General features: G+C 39.9%; 1 protein-coding gene across 1 annotated transcript in view; it reads right to left on the bottom strand.

Annotated features, from left to right (window-relative positions):
* Window positions 1-4,926: 4,926 nt before the first annotated feature.
* The window catches only part of LOC117817603 (protocadherin-9-like), an 84,239-nt gene continuing 71,674 nt past the window's right edge, over window positions 4,927-17,491 (bottom strand). The window contains exon 6 of the mRNA XM_034690357.1: window positions 4,927-6,743. Coding sequence (XP_034546248.1) covers window positions 6,280-6,743 — 464 coding nt within the window. The 3' untranslated portion in view covers window positions 4,927-6,279. The remainder of the gene's footprint in view (window positions 6,744-17,491) is intronic.

The raw sequence follows: 17,491 nt of genomic DNA on the forward strand, positions 1-17,491 counted from the left end.
AGGAAATTATCACCTTACTCTGCAGTCCCATATCAGCTCTATAGATTTTTTGTCTTATAGGTCTTTGTTTTGAGGGAGACCATTTTTTTTTCAGCGAAAATGTGTTTCCTACCTTCATTGTTATACAAAACAGGCAGAAGACGTTGGGTAGTAGCTGGTAAATATATTGGATAATTTTAATTATACTGAGATTTTTCAGATGGAGCTGGTGGAGACCAAAAAAAGAGTTAAAATGGGAGTTAATATTGGACCCATATTCACCAAAGGGTCAGAGAGCCAAATCCATATTCATTCTTATGTTGATGAACTTGAATTGTTTTACAGTATGCATATCAGATTAATGCTTTGGTATTACCTCAACAGCTTTTTTTTTTTTTTTTTTTTTACTGCTGGCTGTTAGCAGTTTAACTTGAGTTCACTTCCAGAGTCACTGATATTTCTTTGCATTTCTCACATTGAGTTGAGCTCATGCACCTCATGGCAGAAAAAATGAAATGCTGTTATTTTGGCTGTCAGTTTTTGTACACACAATGATACCAGACCCATATTTGATCATTTCAGAGCAGTTTGTTGAATTTGGTAGCATATAGCTGTGAGTGGCAGATTCTAACTGGCTTACATCCCTCCCCTCTCCTTTCTTTTTCCTGGCAGATGTGGCTTGCAAAATACCAAACTAAATGGATGAGAGCTGCTTTCTCTGTGGGTGGAAAGAGCACTTTTTAAGGTAAGAGAACAAAAGTTTTGCACTCAAAGAAACATACTCAGGAGTTCTATTTTAAATTTCTTACAAAAAATCTGCCAATGGATTTCAAGTTTGAAAAATGTAATGGTTTAATACAAAGGGGAAATAGTGGGTTATTTTCTTGTCAGAAAAAATAGGGGAGCCAAATAACTTCTCAGAAGGGATGCCATGTTTACATTTAGAGCTCCCCCTAGTGACCTGCTTCAGTACAGGTCATAAAATTGCCCTCCATTATACTCCTGCACATAAACTGTATAAAATATGGATGTAGTCATTGTTTTTCACACACTGATTTCTGAAGTGGACTTTTGAAGTCTATTTATGGCAGTTGCCATATTGGAAAAGCAGACTCAACCTATGGTTAGGACGACCTAACATGGCAAAGAGGTGGAGTTGAGGCGGGCTTTTAACCTCCTTGCTAACAGCTACAGTGTGCCCGCTTGTCAGTCAAGTCAGCCATGCCCTTAAGCATGCAAACCTTATAACTGTAATGTCTTCAAGAGGAATGCGTTCTAAAAAAAAAAAAAGATTCACCTTACCTCTCTTACAGTGTGTGCTGATAAAATGAGCTATTCAGACTAAAATAATTGCTTTTCCTGGTTATAAACAGCTTTTGCTGTAAAGATTACCATTTTTGAGTGTGTGTGTGTGTGTGTGTGTGTGTGTGTGTGTGTGTGTGTGTGTGTGTGTGTGTGGCTTCTGGTGCTTCTGGAGGCAGCTTCAAGTGGACATTTGAGGAACTGCCGTTTCTGCATCAGCTTCATTTCTCAAGATCATAGGTCGCGGCTTGCTCCTGCAGCATACTTTACCGGATTAGTTGAGAGGGGGATGGTGAGAGAAAACAAAATGAACACGAGGGTCACTGAACTGTCCATAGCTGCTATGTGTCCATTTCAAGTCAAATCTAGTCTGCTGCAGACTCTTCTAGTCTGAGGGATCTTTGATGTTTTATCAATAAGTTAAATGAGTGCTTCGGTTAGCAGATGGGGTATGATGTCAATTCCGTGGCTTCACCAGCCAGATGGCTTTAGTGCATGCCTTGGCTCCAAAGTATGTAATCAAAACAATATGTTGGCGCCCATCAGGGTGGTATTTTGGCCTTGTTTCTTAAAATATGAGGAGATGGAGGAATCCTGTTGATATCTATAGTCAATGGTTTGTATTACACAGAGGCCAACAGATTTTATCATGTTTGTTTAAGTTACAACAAGGTATTGAATACAATTTCCTAATTAATATGTTCATATAAAGTATATGTATATAGAGCACAACATAGTGGAAGGAAACAGTTCAGTCCTTTAGTTTAAGTGTGATGTAAAACTATCTAATGAGCCCACTGTCTGTGGTATTTCAGTGTTTTATAAAGGTTACTTTTTCTTTTCCCATAAATATACAACTATATGTCATAGGTTGAATTGCCTCCCCCAGGGTATTCATTTCCACAAATGATGAAGGTGAAATGCCATGTCCAATTTGATGGGTCTTATATCATTACCATGTAATTGCCACAATTGCAAGACAGCGACGGTATGCACTCACATCACATCTATCACTCATACGACAATGTGCTCTCAGAGCAACCCAACCGCCCAAAAATATAGAGTGAAGGACAAGTGTGGTCCATGTGAACTTTGAGGACTCAATATTTAATGGCTCAAGTAAAATTCAATGACAAGAAAAAATCATTTCACCATATGGAAGGTCATTTTTTTCATAGATTTCAATGGGATATCTTACAAAGGCATGACAACACAGACTGTATAGCTTAAATTGACCAATACAGATTTGCTGGCAAGCATTGAAGCCTTCTCTCGAAGCAAACTCCACCTCACTCACTGATGACTATTTTACAAGCATATACTTAAGTCTTATATTTTCATATACGTTTTGTACAAGATACATTTGTGTACATAAAATATTCTGGCAAAGTGCATGCCAGGATACACCACGCATACCCAATCAGTCATCCATGCAAGGACACACTAACAATCTCCCTCACACATACAAGGTGACCTATAAACACATTCAAACACACTCTCATCAATATTATGCATATGTATCCATTTATATAACCACAGAGATTGTCATCTCATCACTTAATATGTTTTCCCTTTTTTGCTTTATCGACATTGCAAATTCCAGTAGCCTTTCGTCTTTTCTGTATGGGTCTTTCTAGTTTGTAACCATTACAACCAGTTCATAGGGGCACTGCTATGTACAGTTGAAAATCCAGTTGACCTGACAGTTTAAATATTTGTGTGTGTGTGTGTAGAGGCAGAAGTGGTACACACACTTTTACAAAGTTTGAATGTGTACACTGTGTAACATTTGTTTTGTTCCATTGGACAGACAGACAGACAGACAGGTAGAGCAGTAAACATCAATACTGACATTTGGATCTAATGATGGATGCATGAACTACACAGTCAAGTTTCAGAAAACGCCTTGTGAAGGTCCAAACAGTTCATGCAAATTATGGAAATCGTGACACACATTTGGAATAAAAAAAAAAGTCCGAAATCTATAAAAAAAAGAAGAAGAAAGAAACAGTCTTCAGTTTTTTCTGTATGCTGTCTTTACTCTTAGGGTAGAAGGAATTAGAAAAAAATAATGAAAATAACAATGAGAGCTGAATCATGCTGAGTGAAAACAACTGATCACCCTTCACATTGTGTCCTTCATCCATGTTTTTTTTTCTTTGTTGAAAATGAAAACCTCAAGACATAGTGAAAACTACTTCCCCATCCCCCTATAGATAAAACAAACTAAAAAAACATTCATATGGTATGCTCTTTGACTGAAACTGAATTAACAGAACACTACTAGTTTGTCCTCGAGATGGGCATATGGTAACAGAAAGCCGGACTGCAGCAGACAAAAAAGAGTCATGTTATTATTAAAAAGCAACATCCTACTGATACATTCATGCAGTTATGAAACTATTCCCTCTAGAAGTTGTCTTTCAATGAATGCAGCAGCTGCAACATTACAGTACATAGGAGTTATATGGGCAGAGTACGTTGAAACACAGTGAGGGTTACAGAAAGGTAATATTGTGCTTACTGTACACATGTGATTGAATAACATATTTCAAACAATCACATTTTTCATTACGGTGTGACAGTGTATTATCTCATACATATTACATGGATATTCCTTTATGATTTAAGGAAGGCCACAATCCACTTCAACAGCAGTGAGAGACTTTTGGTTGTGAATAGATGGAACCATTTCTTAAAACCATATTATTACTTATTTAAAGTTGTTTTGATTGAAAACATGGAATTTATTCGGCCTACTTTTCTTGCTCGGCTTATTGTTTATTGAGTCTGAAAAGGACTTGAAAAGATTTTGAGGAAACTTTTGGGTCACGTCACATCAGTTAAATTTCTTTGGAGAATTTTTAGTGACATCATGAGGCATCTTCCCTTTGATATTCAATCCTTTTGATCAAATATGTACTCTCTATATCAGTTGATGTGTACCATAACAATGAAATGAGATAAAAAGTGAAAGCGGGGAACAGAAAAGTTTGAGTAAATGAGTTGAAATTGGATTCCCAAACAGGGACATGTTCATCACGGATGTTTAAAGGGGTTTATTTAAGTTGCTTGTTTTGAATTAGTTTCATTTTCGTAATTGACTGAGGTGAAATTGAATTGCCCCTTTCCGTGTCCTTGACTCAGTGTTCCTTTAAGTGATCATTTCACTGAGTCTCAGATAAATCCTCTTTATAATGATGAGAGCACTGACCTTAAGTATGTGGGAGAATAGGTGTGGTGGCTAAGAGCATGCAAACACAATTTGCCTCGCACCTTCCCCTGAGAACGCAGCGTTGCATTATAGATTTAAGCCTGTTCCAAATTTGCAAGGTGGTACAGGAAAATGAATCGCATGAATCATATAGCTTATGATGTAGACACCTGGCTGGGATGCTACTGGAAAGAAAAATGGATATCAGCAAAGTCACTTATTGCTGTAGCAATAGATTATACTGCACCCAATCTGTTGCAGCAGCGAGTTAGTCTGAAGTCGTTATCATCATCAGTACATTTCACACACACAGGCAGTGACGCAGTGTGTGTATGATAAAAACCATAGTGAGGGGCAGCCTGCAGGGAGGTCCTTTCAAACAGTGCCAATTCCTATTCTAATAACCGCAAAAATAACATTAACATCAATAATTCAGTTAGACTGGGTGCCCTGCAGAAATTATTGCACCCTGGGCTTTTATTTCAATGTCAACGGTAAAAAAAATGAAAACAGAAACTTTGCCACCAAACTTGTTTGCATGAAATCACACAATAGTAAATACGGAGAACAAGAACAATATATGTTATTAATGGTATAATGGGTAGAGAGGGAGTGTGTGAGCTGTTAAGGAAGTTACCTTTTCTTTGCCTTTTTGCATGCAGAGCATGTTTCTGGCTTGCCAAAAGAACCAATCCAGACATCCAAACCCCAATAAGAATCACTACCGAGATCACACATCAAAGTAATTAGACTGAGAATTTCATAATTGGCTCCATAGCTGTTATCGTGAAAGTGTTCCTGAGCAGCAAAATGTGAGAAATAGAAACAAAGAAGAGGGAAACAAAGGGTATGTTTTCAAAGCGCATCTGTCTGTGCCTTTCAAGGCTAAGCTACAGAGATACTAAGTGAACATTTCTTAATAGAGTTGGCAAAGATGGAGCAACCACCATATGGAACTCATCTTTCTTGGGTATAGCTGTTTGTGTGCATGTGTTGGAGAAAGTGTTGTTTTTTTGTTGTAATTTGTGTACCAGTCCATGATGAAAATGTAAAATATGAGAGATTACAGGTGTTGTCTACCATTGGCCTAGATATGCTTTGTAGACTCTTTTTGTCTCATCCTTCTGCAGCCCCCTGACCAAAATAGACTTCTGAAATGTGTTCAGGCAAGACAAAAGAAACATCTTCCACCACCAAAGGAGTTTGTGCTGCGTGTTATATAGGGCAATAATTCACTAGAACATGAACAGAAACACCATCCACCCAGAGCTCATAATTAACATTTAAGCCCATTTTAGCTCACTCAACACAAAGCACTGTATTTGCATGTTTTCTGCATGTTGAAATGGTCTCTTCTAGGACACAGTTTCACAAAGCTGGGTCCAAGGAAGGAAAAGCGTACATTGCCTTTTCATATCACTAAGCAAACATCACCAAAAAGAAGCAAAATTTCTTTTTTTTTTTTTGTAATGGAACTACTTTGGTATAGAAACTACCTTTATTAATTATACATGGGCCTGCTATGGTCGGACTTGTACATTTGCTTTCAAATTCTTCAGCTGTCAGACTGATCCTGTATGATAGTGTCTGAGCAGCACCATCACGTTGGAATCCATTCTCAGATGTCTTCATTAGTAAAACAGAGCCGGAGCTGGTCAAAGTTATTCAAATGATGCATACCTCCACCCGTACGCATACATATCGAGCATTAAGTCAATGACAAAAAGCTGTCTATGTGTAGAGTCACATGTTTATCAGGGGAATGGAGGTCTGTCTTTTTACTCTTACAACTGGTGCTCGTGTAAGAAAGAGTCGCTGCCTCCACCGGTCTGCATCTGCTGCCCAGGAGAGGAGAAGCTTGCCAGGGGGATGACCTTGACGGGGTCCTCCTTCTTACTACTGCAGTGTCTATCCAGGGTGTTGTAGAACTGCGGCCGCATCATCCCTTTGTCCAGGTCATCTTTTTTGGGCACAGATCTGCCCAGCGTATGGCGCCCATCCATGACCCCCATGCTGATCATGTTAGCTTTGGCTCCCCGGGCAAAGCTCTGCTGGAAGCCAAAGGAGGGCAGTGTAGCGCTGATGGCGGCAGTGGTTGGGGTGGTGGTAGGGCTGTTGCTACCGGACCCTTGGAACTGGGCCAGGGCTGGGGGCATCCAGCAGCTGTCGGAGTGGCCCAGAATCAGACACTCCTGGGTGCAGGTCTCAGAGGCCTCAGCTAGAGCTTTCTGCAGGTTCACCTCGATGGCTGTAAACAAAGAGGAGAAGACAGAGGGAAGAAAAACAACTGTTAATCCAACAGATCAGACAACACGACACAGGAGGAAACTAGAGAGTGAAAATTTCACCAAAACAATTGAATGAAATCATTAAACATAATGTTAACAGAATAGAGTCGTCACCTTAGTAGTGGTTGACCCACAAAATGTCAGCCTTTTAGCAGACTGAAAGTTAGTGATAAATGTTTCATTTCATCTTGTAATGAGGAAAACAGCAGCAGAGCATTTAATTTCCATTGGTATTCCCATGCCTCGCTCTGTTTACCTACAATATGCAAGGAATTCCCAGTAGCTTAATTAGAGCTAAAAAAAATGTCTTGCTGTTTGTGTCTCGCATTGGCTTTACTGTATTAAATGTTTAATGAACATCTTAACAAAGCTTTGTTTATTTTAATCTCTGTCAATGCGGCACACCTAAAACCCTCCTGATCTTTCAGAATACAAGATAAATCTGGTCAAATAAGAAAAGTCAAACACGAAGAGCTGGGAAAAAAACACATTATCCTAGGATCCTGTGAGCATCTTAAGCATATTCTGATACAATTAAAAATATGTGGTTAATTGTGGCAGCGTTTAGATTGCAAGCATAGAGAGAAAAAAAAATAACCTGGAAACTAAATGAGGATGCATATGGGCTAGGCTTAAGCACTCAAACTATCTTATCTCATTATCCTGGCACTGACATCACATGTGGAATGAGTCTGGGATGAGGCCTCAGCATTGAGCCCCAGCAATAAAGCCTGTCAAGCCAGATAATTAGAATGTAAAACAGTGTGCACCAAGGCAACCAGGAGCCTGCAGTGTTATGTTTCCTAGGCCATGCAAAGGAAAGACGGTCCTCATTCAAACATCACATCGCTCCTCGAGGCTTCAGCTTCAAGCTGTCATGTAGAAATTATTTAGTATATTTGCATAAGTAAGAATGCTATAAATAATTAAGCAGCCTAAGACCCTAGTACACAGGGATGACTGTTCGCTTGCACACAGGTTTTGCTTGCTTTGAGCAATTCTATCAAAACGAAATCCACGAACCTCTGCAGTGTGATTTACTGTTTTATTGCATTTTACAAAATGAAAATATATATTTTGAATTGCTACACAGAGTCACCAGTTCTGCCTCCCAAAGTTATCCACAGTGCCATGTAATGGCTCGATGCACTCACTATTTTGTGTTTCCGTGCCACCACTGATTGAACAGCACAGCATCAACTTTAATTACAAGAGCACTGCCCGAAAATGTATCGCTGGGTATAAATTGTGAGGATATATTTGGAGTGCCCACGTGGAGTCAAATCTGTCCTCTCCATATTGAACTGGAGCCTTGGAGCAGGAGTGTATAAATCCCCTGGGCGGTAAATGTGTCACCTTTCAGAGGGTCACTAACTTCATTAAGGCAAAAATGGATGCTGCTTTCTTATTCTCTGAGCTAGCACAATAGGGCAGAGCCAAGTCTTGGCCGTGCCCTGAGTCAATATCTCTCTGAGGGTTTCTCTGCTGTTGGTAATGCCTTTTCTGGGTGCTACCACTTTAGATGAGGTAATACTGTTAGCATGAACATCTTATTCTAAAAGCATGCACAAGGACATAGAAGTTATCAGGCTTGTTCCTCACAGAAACATTCAAAAGTACCTCTCTGCCAGATTTCCTCCTTCCCGCTTCCCCAAACTTTAAATTATCAGTGCAGCCAAGGGTGAAGCTGTCTTTAACCTAGCGTACTTTCAGGTAGTCTGTGGCACCGTGACTTCACACAGCTTGAACTCACAGCAGTTCCGTGTCAACAGCCTCCAGTGCCTCCAATTTTTTATATGCAATATTTCACATCCAGCCTTTCCAAAGACACGGGCCTGTACTATTTTCTATTCCAGGGGGATAGTTTGGAAAAGTGGTGGCGGGTGTGGGAGGGTGGGAGCACGGCGTGAGTGATGTCGCTGACAGCTCTGGCTGCTTTCGTCAGCTCGAGGTACGCCGCAGCCTGCTTGTGATGCTGCTGTCTTTTGTATTCAGGGGAAACAACTGTACCCTGCGGAGCTTTCGGGAGGAATCACACATCACTGACGCCCCGAATCCCCTGATGCTGAGAACATTCTTTTCTACTTTCCTTCAAGGAAATTTGAATGGCAGACAAGTGGGGATAATGGCAAACAATTGGGTGTAATAGACAGCACGACTCGGATCAGACCCACTGTTCTCATTTGAGATGTTTCATCTTCATGGTGATGCGGTTGAAACAAAACTGTGATTCCTGCTCAGTTCTTCTGTAGAGTTAACTGAACATCTAATACAAGCTCACCTGCAATCACCCTGCTAAACTGACTGCTGTTGACTCCAGAAATGAACTAGTATTCAAATCATGTTCTCATTCCAAACAGCCTGCGGGCTAATTTGACTGCTCTGTCATAAGCTAATCTATTATCCATGGTCTTGTTGTGTATTTCCAGACACCCCGCAGAGCCACACTTCTCGTTTTCTAGTTGATCTTATGGTCATATGCAAGGTCAGTACCAGTGTTAGCCTACAGCAATCTTGTTCTGCAACATCAACACATCCTTTGGCCAGCCAGAGATCGAACACCGCTGCATCCACCTTCGGCTGACCTTCCACTCGCACGGTCAAACATTACAGCTTGTATAAACATTAGACATTGAAAGAGGGAGCTGTGAGAACGCCACATTGTAAGCAGAGCATTACTAAAGAATTCCTTTTATTGTTGCACAAGTTGAAACTACTGGAAAAATAACTGATTGAATTTTGGATGGATGGGTTAAATTTGTAGAAATACTTATTTATAGTGTGAGTACATGAAACAAGAGGGTTGTAATGGATGACTTACAGGACTTACAGTCACTCTACTGAACCTCTGAACCACTGAATTGATATTATCTTACTATTCCTCAGACTTTGAATTATTTTTCATTTGTCTCATAAGGAAATGACATAATTACCCTGTTTAGATAAACATCTTTACATCTAATGTAGTCAAGAGAAGCTTTCTGTAAGCTTTCCTTTGCCAGTCTTAGCACACCATATCTCTTTAACTGCATGTGCATTGTATTGGATCCACTCATAGTGTACATGTGTTTGAGTTATTTAGTACAACTCCCATCAGTAGGCGTAAAGGTGATTCACTGATTGTAATGTCCTACTAAGTGTAGCTTTGATACTGAACCATCCCAGAAAACAAATTCATGTTCTAATTTAAAACAATTAACTGCCCCACACGGCACACCTGTGTTTCCACTGCAGCGCTCTATAACAGTGGTGAATATACTGCAGGATCATTTTGCTCAGAGCTGCTGAGTGCATGGCCATTCCTGCTTTGGATATTAATCCATGTTGGAATAATAAGCAGGAATACAAATTTTTACAGGCCCACGATGCTGCATGCTAATGCTGAGTTACTGTACACAGTTGGTAATATAAAGATAATTGGTTACATTTCGGCATCAAGGTAATTTTGTAATGATTTGATTTAGCCATGATAAACAGTGCCTGGCTAAGTCCCATGAGATTGCTCAAGTGCTACATTACCAAGCTGAAATGATGACATTTTGTGTCTTTGTTATTCTATTTTTCCTTTTTATTACACTGGTATCAATCTCACTCTTCCCCCTCCTGATGGTCATTAACTCAACTAATGCAAATACATGTTCTGACAGGCAGGAACACTCGCACACAGCCAGGATGCATATTAGCCGGCTGATCAGGACCTCTCAGCACAATGGTATGAGATATTTAACATGACAGTTGATGATATTTACTGACAGGGCTAGTTACATCTTGATGAGCTTCACATTAAGGTCTGCACACATATCATGGTCCGACTTATTATTTCAGCATGCACAAACTCATTATTGCTAATTAAAAGGATAATTGCATGCAACTAGGCCATTAAATTCCTCAAACAGCCATCAGGAAGGTGGACTAGGCCCCTGACTCATCCTACTGTGTTAATTGGAGCAGTCTTTTCAATTTTTTCAGCCTGAAACCTATACCCATCTAATGCAAGAAGTGTCAAAAGGAGCGTTAACCCACCTTGCAGTCTGTCTCAAAGTGTTGTCTGCAGCATATTTACAATGTCTTTAATTTTGTACATGTATGATGCAGTGTGATTTAAGAGGGTTTTATGTCCAAAAACATTGCTGCCATATGTTCCACACAGCTGAAGCATTGTAAATCTATTTTTTTGATCTATTGGACTGAAGGTTTTATTTTTTTTTTGCTTCTCTTTATTGTCTAGTGTTGTGATACATGGCCTGTCACTATGCAGCCTAGTTGTTTTCTTCTAACATATCCTGCAAAAAACTTGAAGGCTCCAAAGTTTAGTTTTTTCAACTCACAAAACATTCACATAAGTGCAAAAGTTCAAACAAAATTCACAACGTAACTCTGCCAAAAAAAATAAAGCTTTTTCACCACCTAAAGCATTATCACCTGTGGCCCTGGCCCTCTTAGTTTCAATTAATTGGAATAAAAACAACAAAGAGGCTTATGCTCAGCATTTATGAGATTTTTAAAAATGGAGAACTCGTCTCTCATCAAGAGTTTTACGAGACAGCATAGAGAACTACAAGTGCTGCAGCTATTATGAATGCAAAAATATCGTTATCATATCATGTGTCTGATAGGGGCTGAAATGAAACAGAGTGTGAGAAAAAAAATAAGAGACATGGCGGGGACATGAGCATATGCCTCTCGTCTGAAGGGAAAGCAAAAAGACAGAAACACAAGAATATGGAGGATTCTTTCAAACAAATAGAATCTCAGTAGAAATAATTGGGTTTGTAATTACCCAGACTTTATCGCTTCACTCGGCCTTACGTTCACTCCAAACCTACAATCTGGATAAGCAAATGGATGGCCATTAATAATAATGGCGCTATTAAAACCCCTTGGTGTTGCACTGAAAAAGAGAGATGCCATTACTTTCATCACAGCTCTGGCAATCATCATTTGAAGGAGAGACTAATGTGTCACTTTCACAGAATTACAAATACAAGACAGGCCGCTTAAACGCTTGATGCATTTCACCATTCTTCCTAGTTTCTTGGGGCTCATATTTATGATGCACGCTTATGACTGATTCATAGTTTTGATGAAGTGTACAGCATTGAAAGCTCATGAGAGTCTTCTTTCTGCAGGAGAGAATACTATATGCGATATATATAAGTGCTGCGTGTACATGGTTTTAACAATGAAATGAGAATTATGCAGACTGGGAGACAAGGTCTGCAACTGCTCCTGGTGAAAAAGCCTGTCGCTATGGCAGTGAGTGTGAAAATTAACTTTTCTCTGCACGTCAGACTCAAAGGCTATTTGGTTTTCTTTACCTTTTATCAGGAGGACGTACAGTATAATCCCTGGCGAAGGCAATAAGAGCTGTCATTGTCACCGCTGACAAGGGCGTGGGGAAGTAAATATTCCATTGTAGCTCTAAAAACTTGCTGTGCTCTTTGCAAGGCAAAGATCAACCGTGCCACAGAGGTCAGGGGATCTCTGTAGCAGGTTGACATGTACTAGTCCTCTATAAGGAGTCATGCTGTGTTAGAGCATGTTCGGCAGCCATTGTAGAATTGTATCAACAGGATTTTATTGTAGAGCATGGAGTGAAAAAATCTCTTCACAGCCTGTCTTGGTCTAATGGCTTTACTCATCAGCCAGAGAATGGTAATTAGCTATCTACCATAATGGTGTAGAGGATTTTTCCCTGTGAACTATACATTTTCAAAGAGATCCAACGTGAGATATAAGAAACTGACAATACCATTTCTCTTCTTTTCAACATATTGAAACAAATGTTGCCAGATGTAACGAATGGCCTATTTTAAAAGGAGACAATGCCATGCAGATAAGAGGGGGAGCAAGGTTGTCCATATATACTCAAGACTAATTACTTTTGATGCATTTACTGAATGCGATGAGTCTCCCAGCCACATACGTATTTATCAGCACTTGCGGGAACCTATACAGTCCTCGCCTGTAATCCATCTAGCCTTGTCTCCTCTCGACCCCTTTTGCTTTCCCAGTGTTTGACCCATTGTAGCTGAAAGTAATTGCAGACAGAAAACAACATCTAATGATTACTTTATCTGGGAGTCTGAGAGAGAGTGAAAAGTCACAGACAGGTACTTTCAACAAAAGGAGGAGGCCTTTTTGTTCCCGACACACAATTTCAGACAACAAAGAATATTATTGACTTGGCTGAGATTAGAACACCAAAACAAATGACAAAGCACAGAGAGGGGACAAAGTGCACAACGAAAGAGAAAGGATCCCTTGAACAACCCAGCCCTGTGCACTTGCTTTTCCCTTTTGTTGCCATTGATTAAAAGTAGGTTGTAGGTTGAAGCTCCCATTTCTGCACTGAGAATATACAACACCAACACAATGCAGTGATCCAATTTGATGTAAATTCCTTTATCTTCAAGTCACCTTTGTTGTCTGCAGGAGAAAAAAACACCCAAAATTTCCATTTTGCCTCAGCATAAAATGTTTACCCCGACATCAACAACAGCGTTTGTGTGATTTCCATCAGCAGAGAGAGCACAGTTGGGAAGGTGTTACACAGAAACAGCTTTCTTTCCTGACACTTGACTTTTTGTGTGTGACATTGCTTGATTACATCTCCTTCATTATGTCTGGACCACTATTGGGCCTTCCCTCCTGAGGACAAGACGCCGGTGTCACCATCAACACAATCAGGCCTGGCCAAATACCCAGCATGGGCCAGATAGATGAGAGGTGCAAACACCATAACAATCTGCAATCAGCGCTCATCACTGCTGTGACACACAGAGGGGGAGGGGGCACACATTTTCTAAGGGGGGTAGAATCACACACACACATTTACACAGACACACACCGGTGCTCTTAGTTTAAGAATCTCCTACAAAGAACGCTTTTCCACCTCTTCTTTGTAAGTCTGCACAAACGCTGACGATACTGTGATATACTGTAGCTGTGCTGTCACCGACAAGGAAGCAATACATAAATGCATATTTATAAGATTAAAAAAACTGTGAATCCACCTTAAAATTCACTGCACATGGATGGATGTCTGAACATTTCCATATTGTGTGGATAATACACAGCCTGGGAAATGGAAATAAAGAACAAGGAATGAAAAGGGAAGTTAAAATATTTTATAAGGATTAGGAAAGAAAGAAAAATCCACTGATTAAGTGCAAGTGTCTGATGTTTGTAGGAAGATTGGATTGTTCCTGCAGAAATACTTTCCAAACAAGCATAATTTCTTAGTAAATGACTTTGATCTAAAAATGTAAAATGTCACTTATCACACTCTTAGCTTCCTTTTTAAAACCAAATTAGAAGCAGCTTTAGAGGAAAAAGCGACTCCTTGAAGAACTGAACCTGTTGCATATGAAGAAAAGGATGTGGCAATAGATATGAGGCCTCGGCTTCTCATGATGGAGGAGATAGCGGAGACAAACTGTAGAGCAGCCACCACTGCACTACATCCTGTGTCATGTAACAAGCAAATTCATCACACTGACCCATTGCCCCCAATATTATGGAAAACAAGAATGAATCAAATTAACATTGAAGAAGCTCTCGGATGTGGCAGTCTGTCTGCATCGCCGATGGATGCCGCAGCAGGAGAAGAGAGGGTAATAAACAAGGTGCCACTGCATATGCTATATATCTTGCAGTCATTGATGATTAGCTCTGTTTTCCTTAGCCATACATTACTGTTATTGCCTCCATGGCCGGGCAGATAGGAAGTGGATACAAAGGCATCGTGAAGCCCATCTTTCAACAGATAACTGGCAGGCTGCAAACCACTCAGCACTGGCGGCAGTGTGATTTCAGTGCATGAGTGATCTGGGCATGATGGAATTGTAATCTCTTATATGACAGAGCTCTGAAGAAGACCCGCCGTACAGGTTGTTTTTTTTTTCTGTTGTGTATTTCTAGGGTGTGTGTTTATTGTACGACAATGTATTTCTAAGTGAAATCATTCAGTGCAGTCTCAAAAAAAAGAGAGCCTCTCTTCAGATGTCAGCAGCTCAAGTCTGGATGTTTTGTCCCTCCAGGCAATCCTGAAAATGTGTAATCTATATGAGGTGTCAGTGTCAGGAGCAGACACTCATACATCCCTCTTTCTGTGTCCCTTTTCTTCCCCCATCCTCCAATATTTTGAGGGCGGCTTAGGCATGAATGCAGACTGTGTACGGTATTAGTCACAGTCATTAGTGCTGAGCAAACTTATATTTGCAGTATCAGTGTGTAGTGTAGCATGGTAAAGGTTTTAGTATGAGGGGCACACTCTCCCCAGATCCCCCTGTGCATGTACACTTTAAAGGTTTCCTTTTCTGGAGCGCCACAGAGCCTCCTCCGGGGACAACTATTAATTTTTTCACCGAAACCTCCCCTGATAATGAATTCTGTCCTATTTATACGCTGTGATAAGTCCGCTGAATGTCTAAAAGGGGTTATCATGAAAAGGGTAAGGCTTTCAGAGAAAGACCTGTTCCTGCTTAACATGTTTAATTCATCCGCATCGCCGTGTTCCTGAAAGCACAAGAAAAGTCAAATAATGTATCACCGGCAAACATGAAAGCAAGACACAAGCGGCACTTTCAATAAATCACGGCTTTACTTTTACTGTTTTGATGTTGACTGCCACAATCCTCCTCCCAAACACCAGCCGTCGAAGTTCAGATAGATGCCTCTTACTCCTCCAGGCCCTGCTGACAGATATGCTCGCACTAAAATCACAGAGGTACTCAGTTGCTTGTGTTAATGTCTCTGTCACCACGCACTTTATATGGGGTGTTGAGTGCACGCATTGTCAACTAACATTCCCCACAGCGAGAGTGACAGATACGATAGAGGACATGGAGGGAGAGAGAGTATTTGCAATAAGGCAGCCTCTCGAACATGAGCAAAAATAACAAGTTAAGCCTATAAGTAATGCAATATAACAAAGAGATATTTAAAAAAACATTTTATTCTTTTCATACTCTAATACTTGAAATAATTGCTACAGTTTAGTCCATTCCAGTCCATTTTCACTTTGTACTTGAACACACTTGAACTATGTTATTTACGGTTATTTTAAAGCTCCTGTGAGGAATTTTTAAAAGGATTTAAAACTGACTGAAATAATATACATGCTCCTTTATGACCTACAAAAGCAAAATAGAACTTCTGCATTAATACTGACAATTTCTTTGCAGTCATTTTTTTATGACTGACACCACTGGTGGGGGTGCAGGTGCCAATCATTGCGAATAACTGCGTGCTGAAAAAAAAAATTATTATTATTATTAATTATTGAGATAACAGTTATTGTTCTGTCCACAGGGGGTGCCAGAATTAGCACATAGCAAAAGTTCCTCACAGGGGCTTTAAGTTGAAGCCAGTATTTCTAGTGTAACATGGTCATAATGGGAATAATTAACTGTTGCATATTTTAAAGATATATTGGGATCTCATTGTGTACTGTAACTCAACAACTGGAACTAAAACTATAGTTATTTGTATAAGTGCAAATGCATCGAAACTGAATGTGATCACACTTTAATTAAATTCAGCTCTGTTCAAGATTATACAGATATATTTCATATGTAGATTTTCTCTTAATTACTGTTTTGATAAAGAATAGGCCATACTTGACAGCAGGTAAAAAGGCTCTCACCCGAAGATGGATGATGCAGGCTGGACCTACAGTAAATAACTGGGTAGATGTGACAAAATAGATTTACAGAATGGAAAAGGTAACTTTCTCTTTAAATTTACTTTTAGAAGTGTTCAGATCACACTGGGCAAATTGGGTGAAATATGTCAAACCTCTTAGACCTGACTTTGAAGAAAGTCGTATTCTTGTTATGTACTTATGTCTTGAATATTGTGTAATTGTAATGACAATGTTCTATGGCACTATAAAAATTAAAATAGAATAAATAAATAAATAATAGGCTATACTTGGTTCCAACAAAAAGGACACTTTTAGTCTAGGTAATAATGTTAAGTGTAGTTAATTCATTCAACTCTGTTTTTGTTTTTTATAGTATTTTGTCCTGCAGCCTCCAAGTTGGCCCCCACAAAGTCTAAATATGTATTAAAAAATCTAGAATAAATCAAAGGGCAAAAGCAGAAAGTAGTGCGCTGATTGTCTTCTAACTGTGATGATGAAGAGAATCCTCCAGTGGCCTCCAACAGAGGAGGAGTTGGCGAAAATAGCCACGGCACGCTTTGCTCCAGAGACTGCTGGCAACCCATTGACCTCAATGTCTTTTATGCTGTTTAGCCTCAAGCACTAACTATCAGATATTAACACCCCACATCTTTGATTTTGTGTGCCTGTCAGACCCTGGGGACACATGTATATATTGTCTATCCCCAGGTGCCATCCTCTTTGTGTCAGTTGTTTGGTCTTGCTGGAACACAACAAACACCCACAAAGAGGCAAAGGGTATGTCACATTTCTTCTGCCTGGCATGTAGTATCGACTCTAATGTTGATATGTCTTAACAGAGCCTGGGGATGGCAGGTTATAAAAAACGAGCCCTAAATGTCACAAGATATCTGGGTTTTTGTGGAATTATGAGGGAAATTGCCATTGCTATGATGACATCACTGTGGCCAATTTTACCTTGCAGTTCATTTTGAGCTGCTATATTTGTGTGTGTGTTTGTGCATGTGTGACAGAGGGAGAAACAGGCTCACTCTCCATGTAATTCGGTGTATGAAGTCA

This window comes from Notolabrus celidotus, chromosome 8 (assembly GCF_009762535.1).
Source record: "Notolabrus celidotus isolate fNotCel1 chromosome 8, fNotCel1.pri, whole genome shotgun sequence".
Lineage (NCBI taxonomy): Eukaryota > Metazoa > Chordata > Actinopteri > Labriformes > Labridae > Notolabrus > Notolabrus celidotus.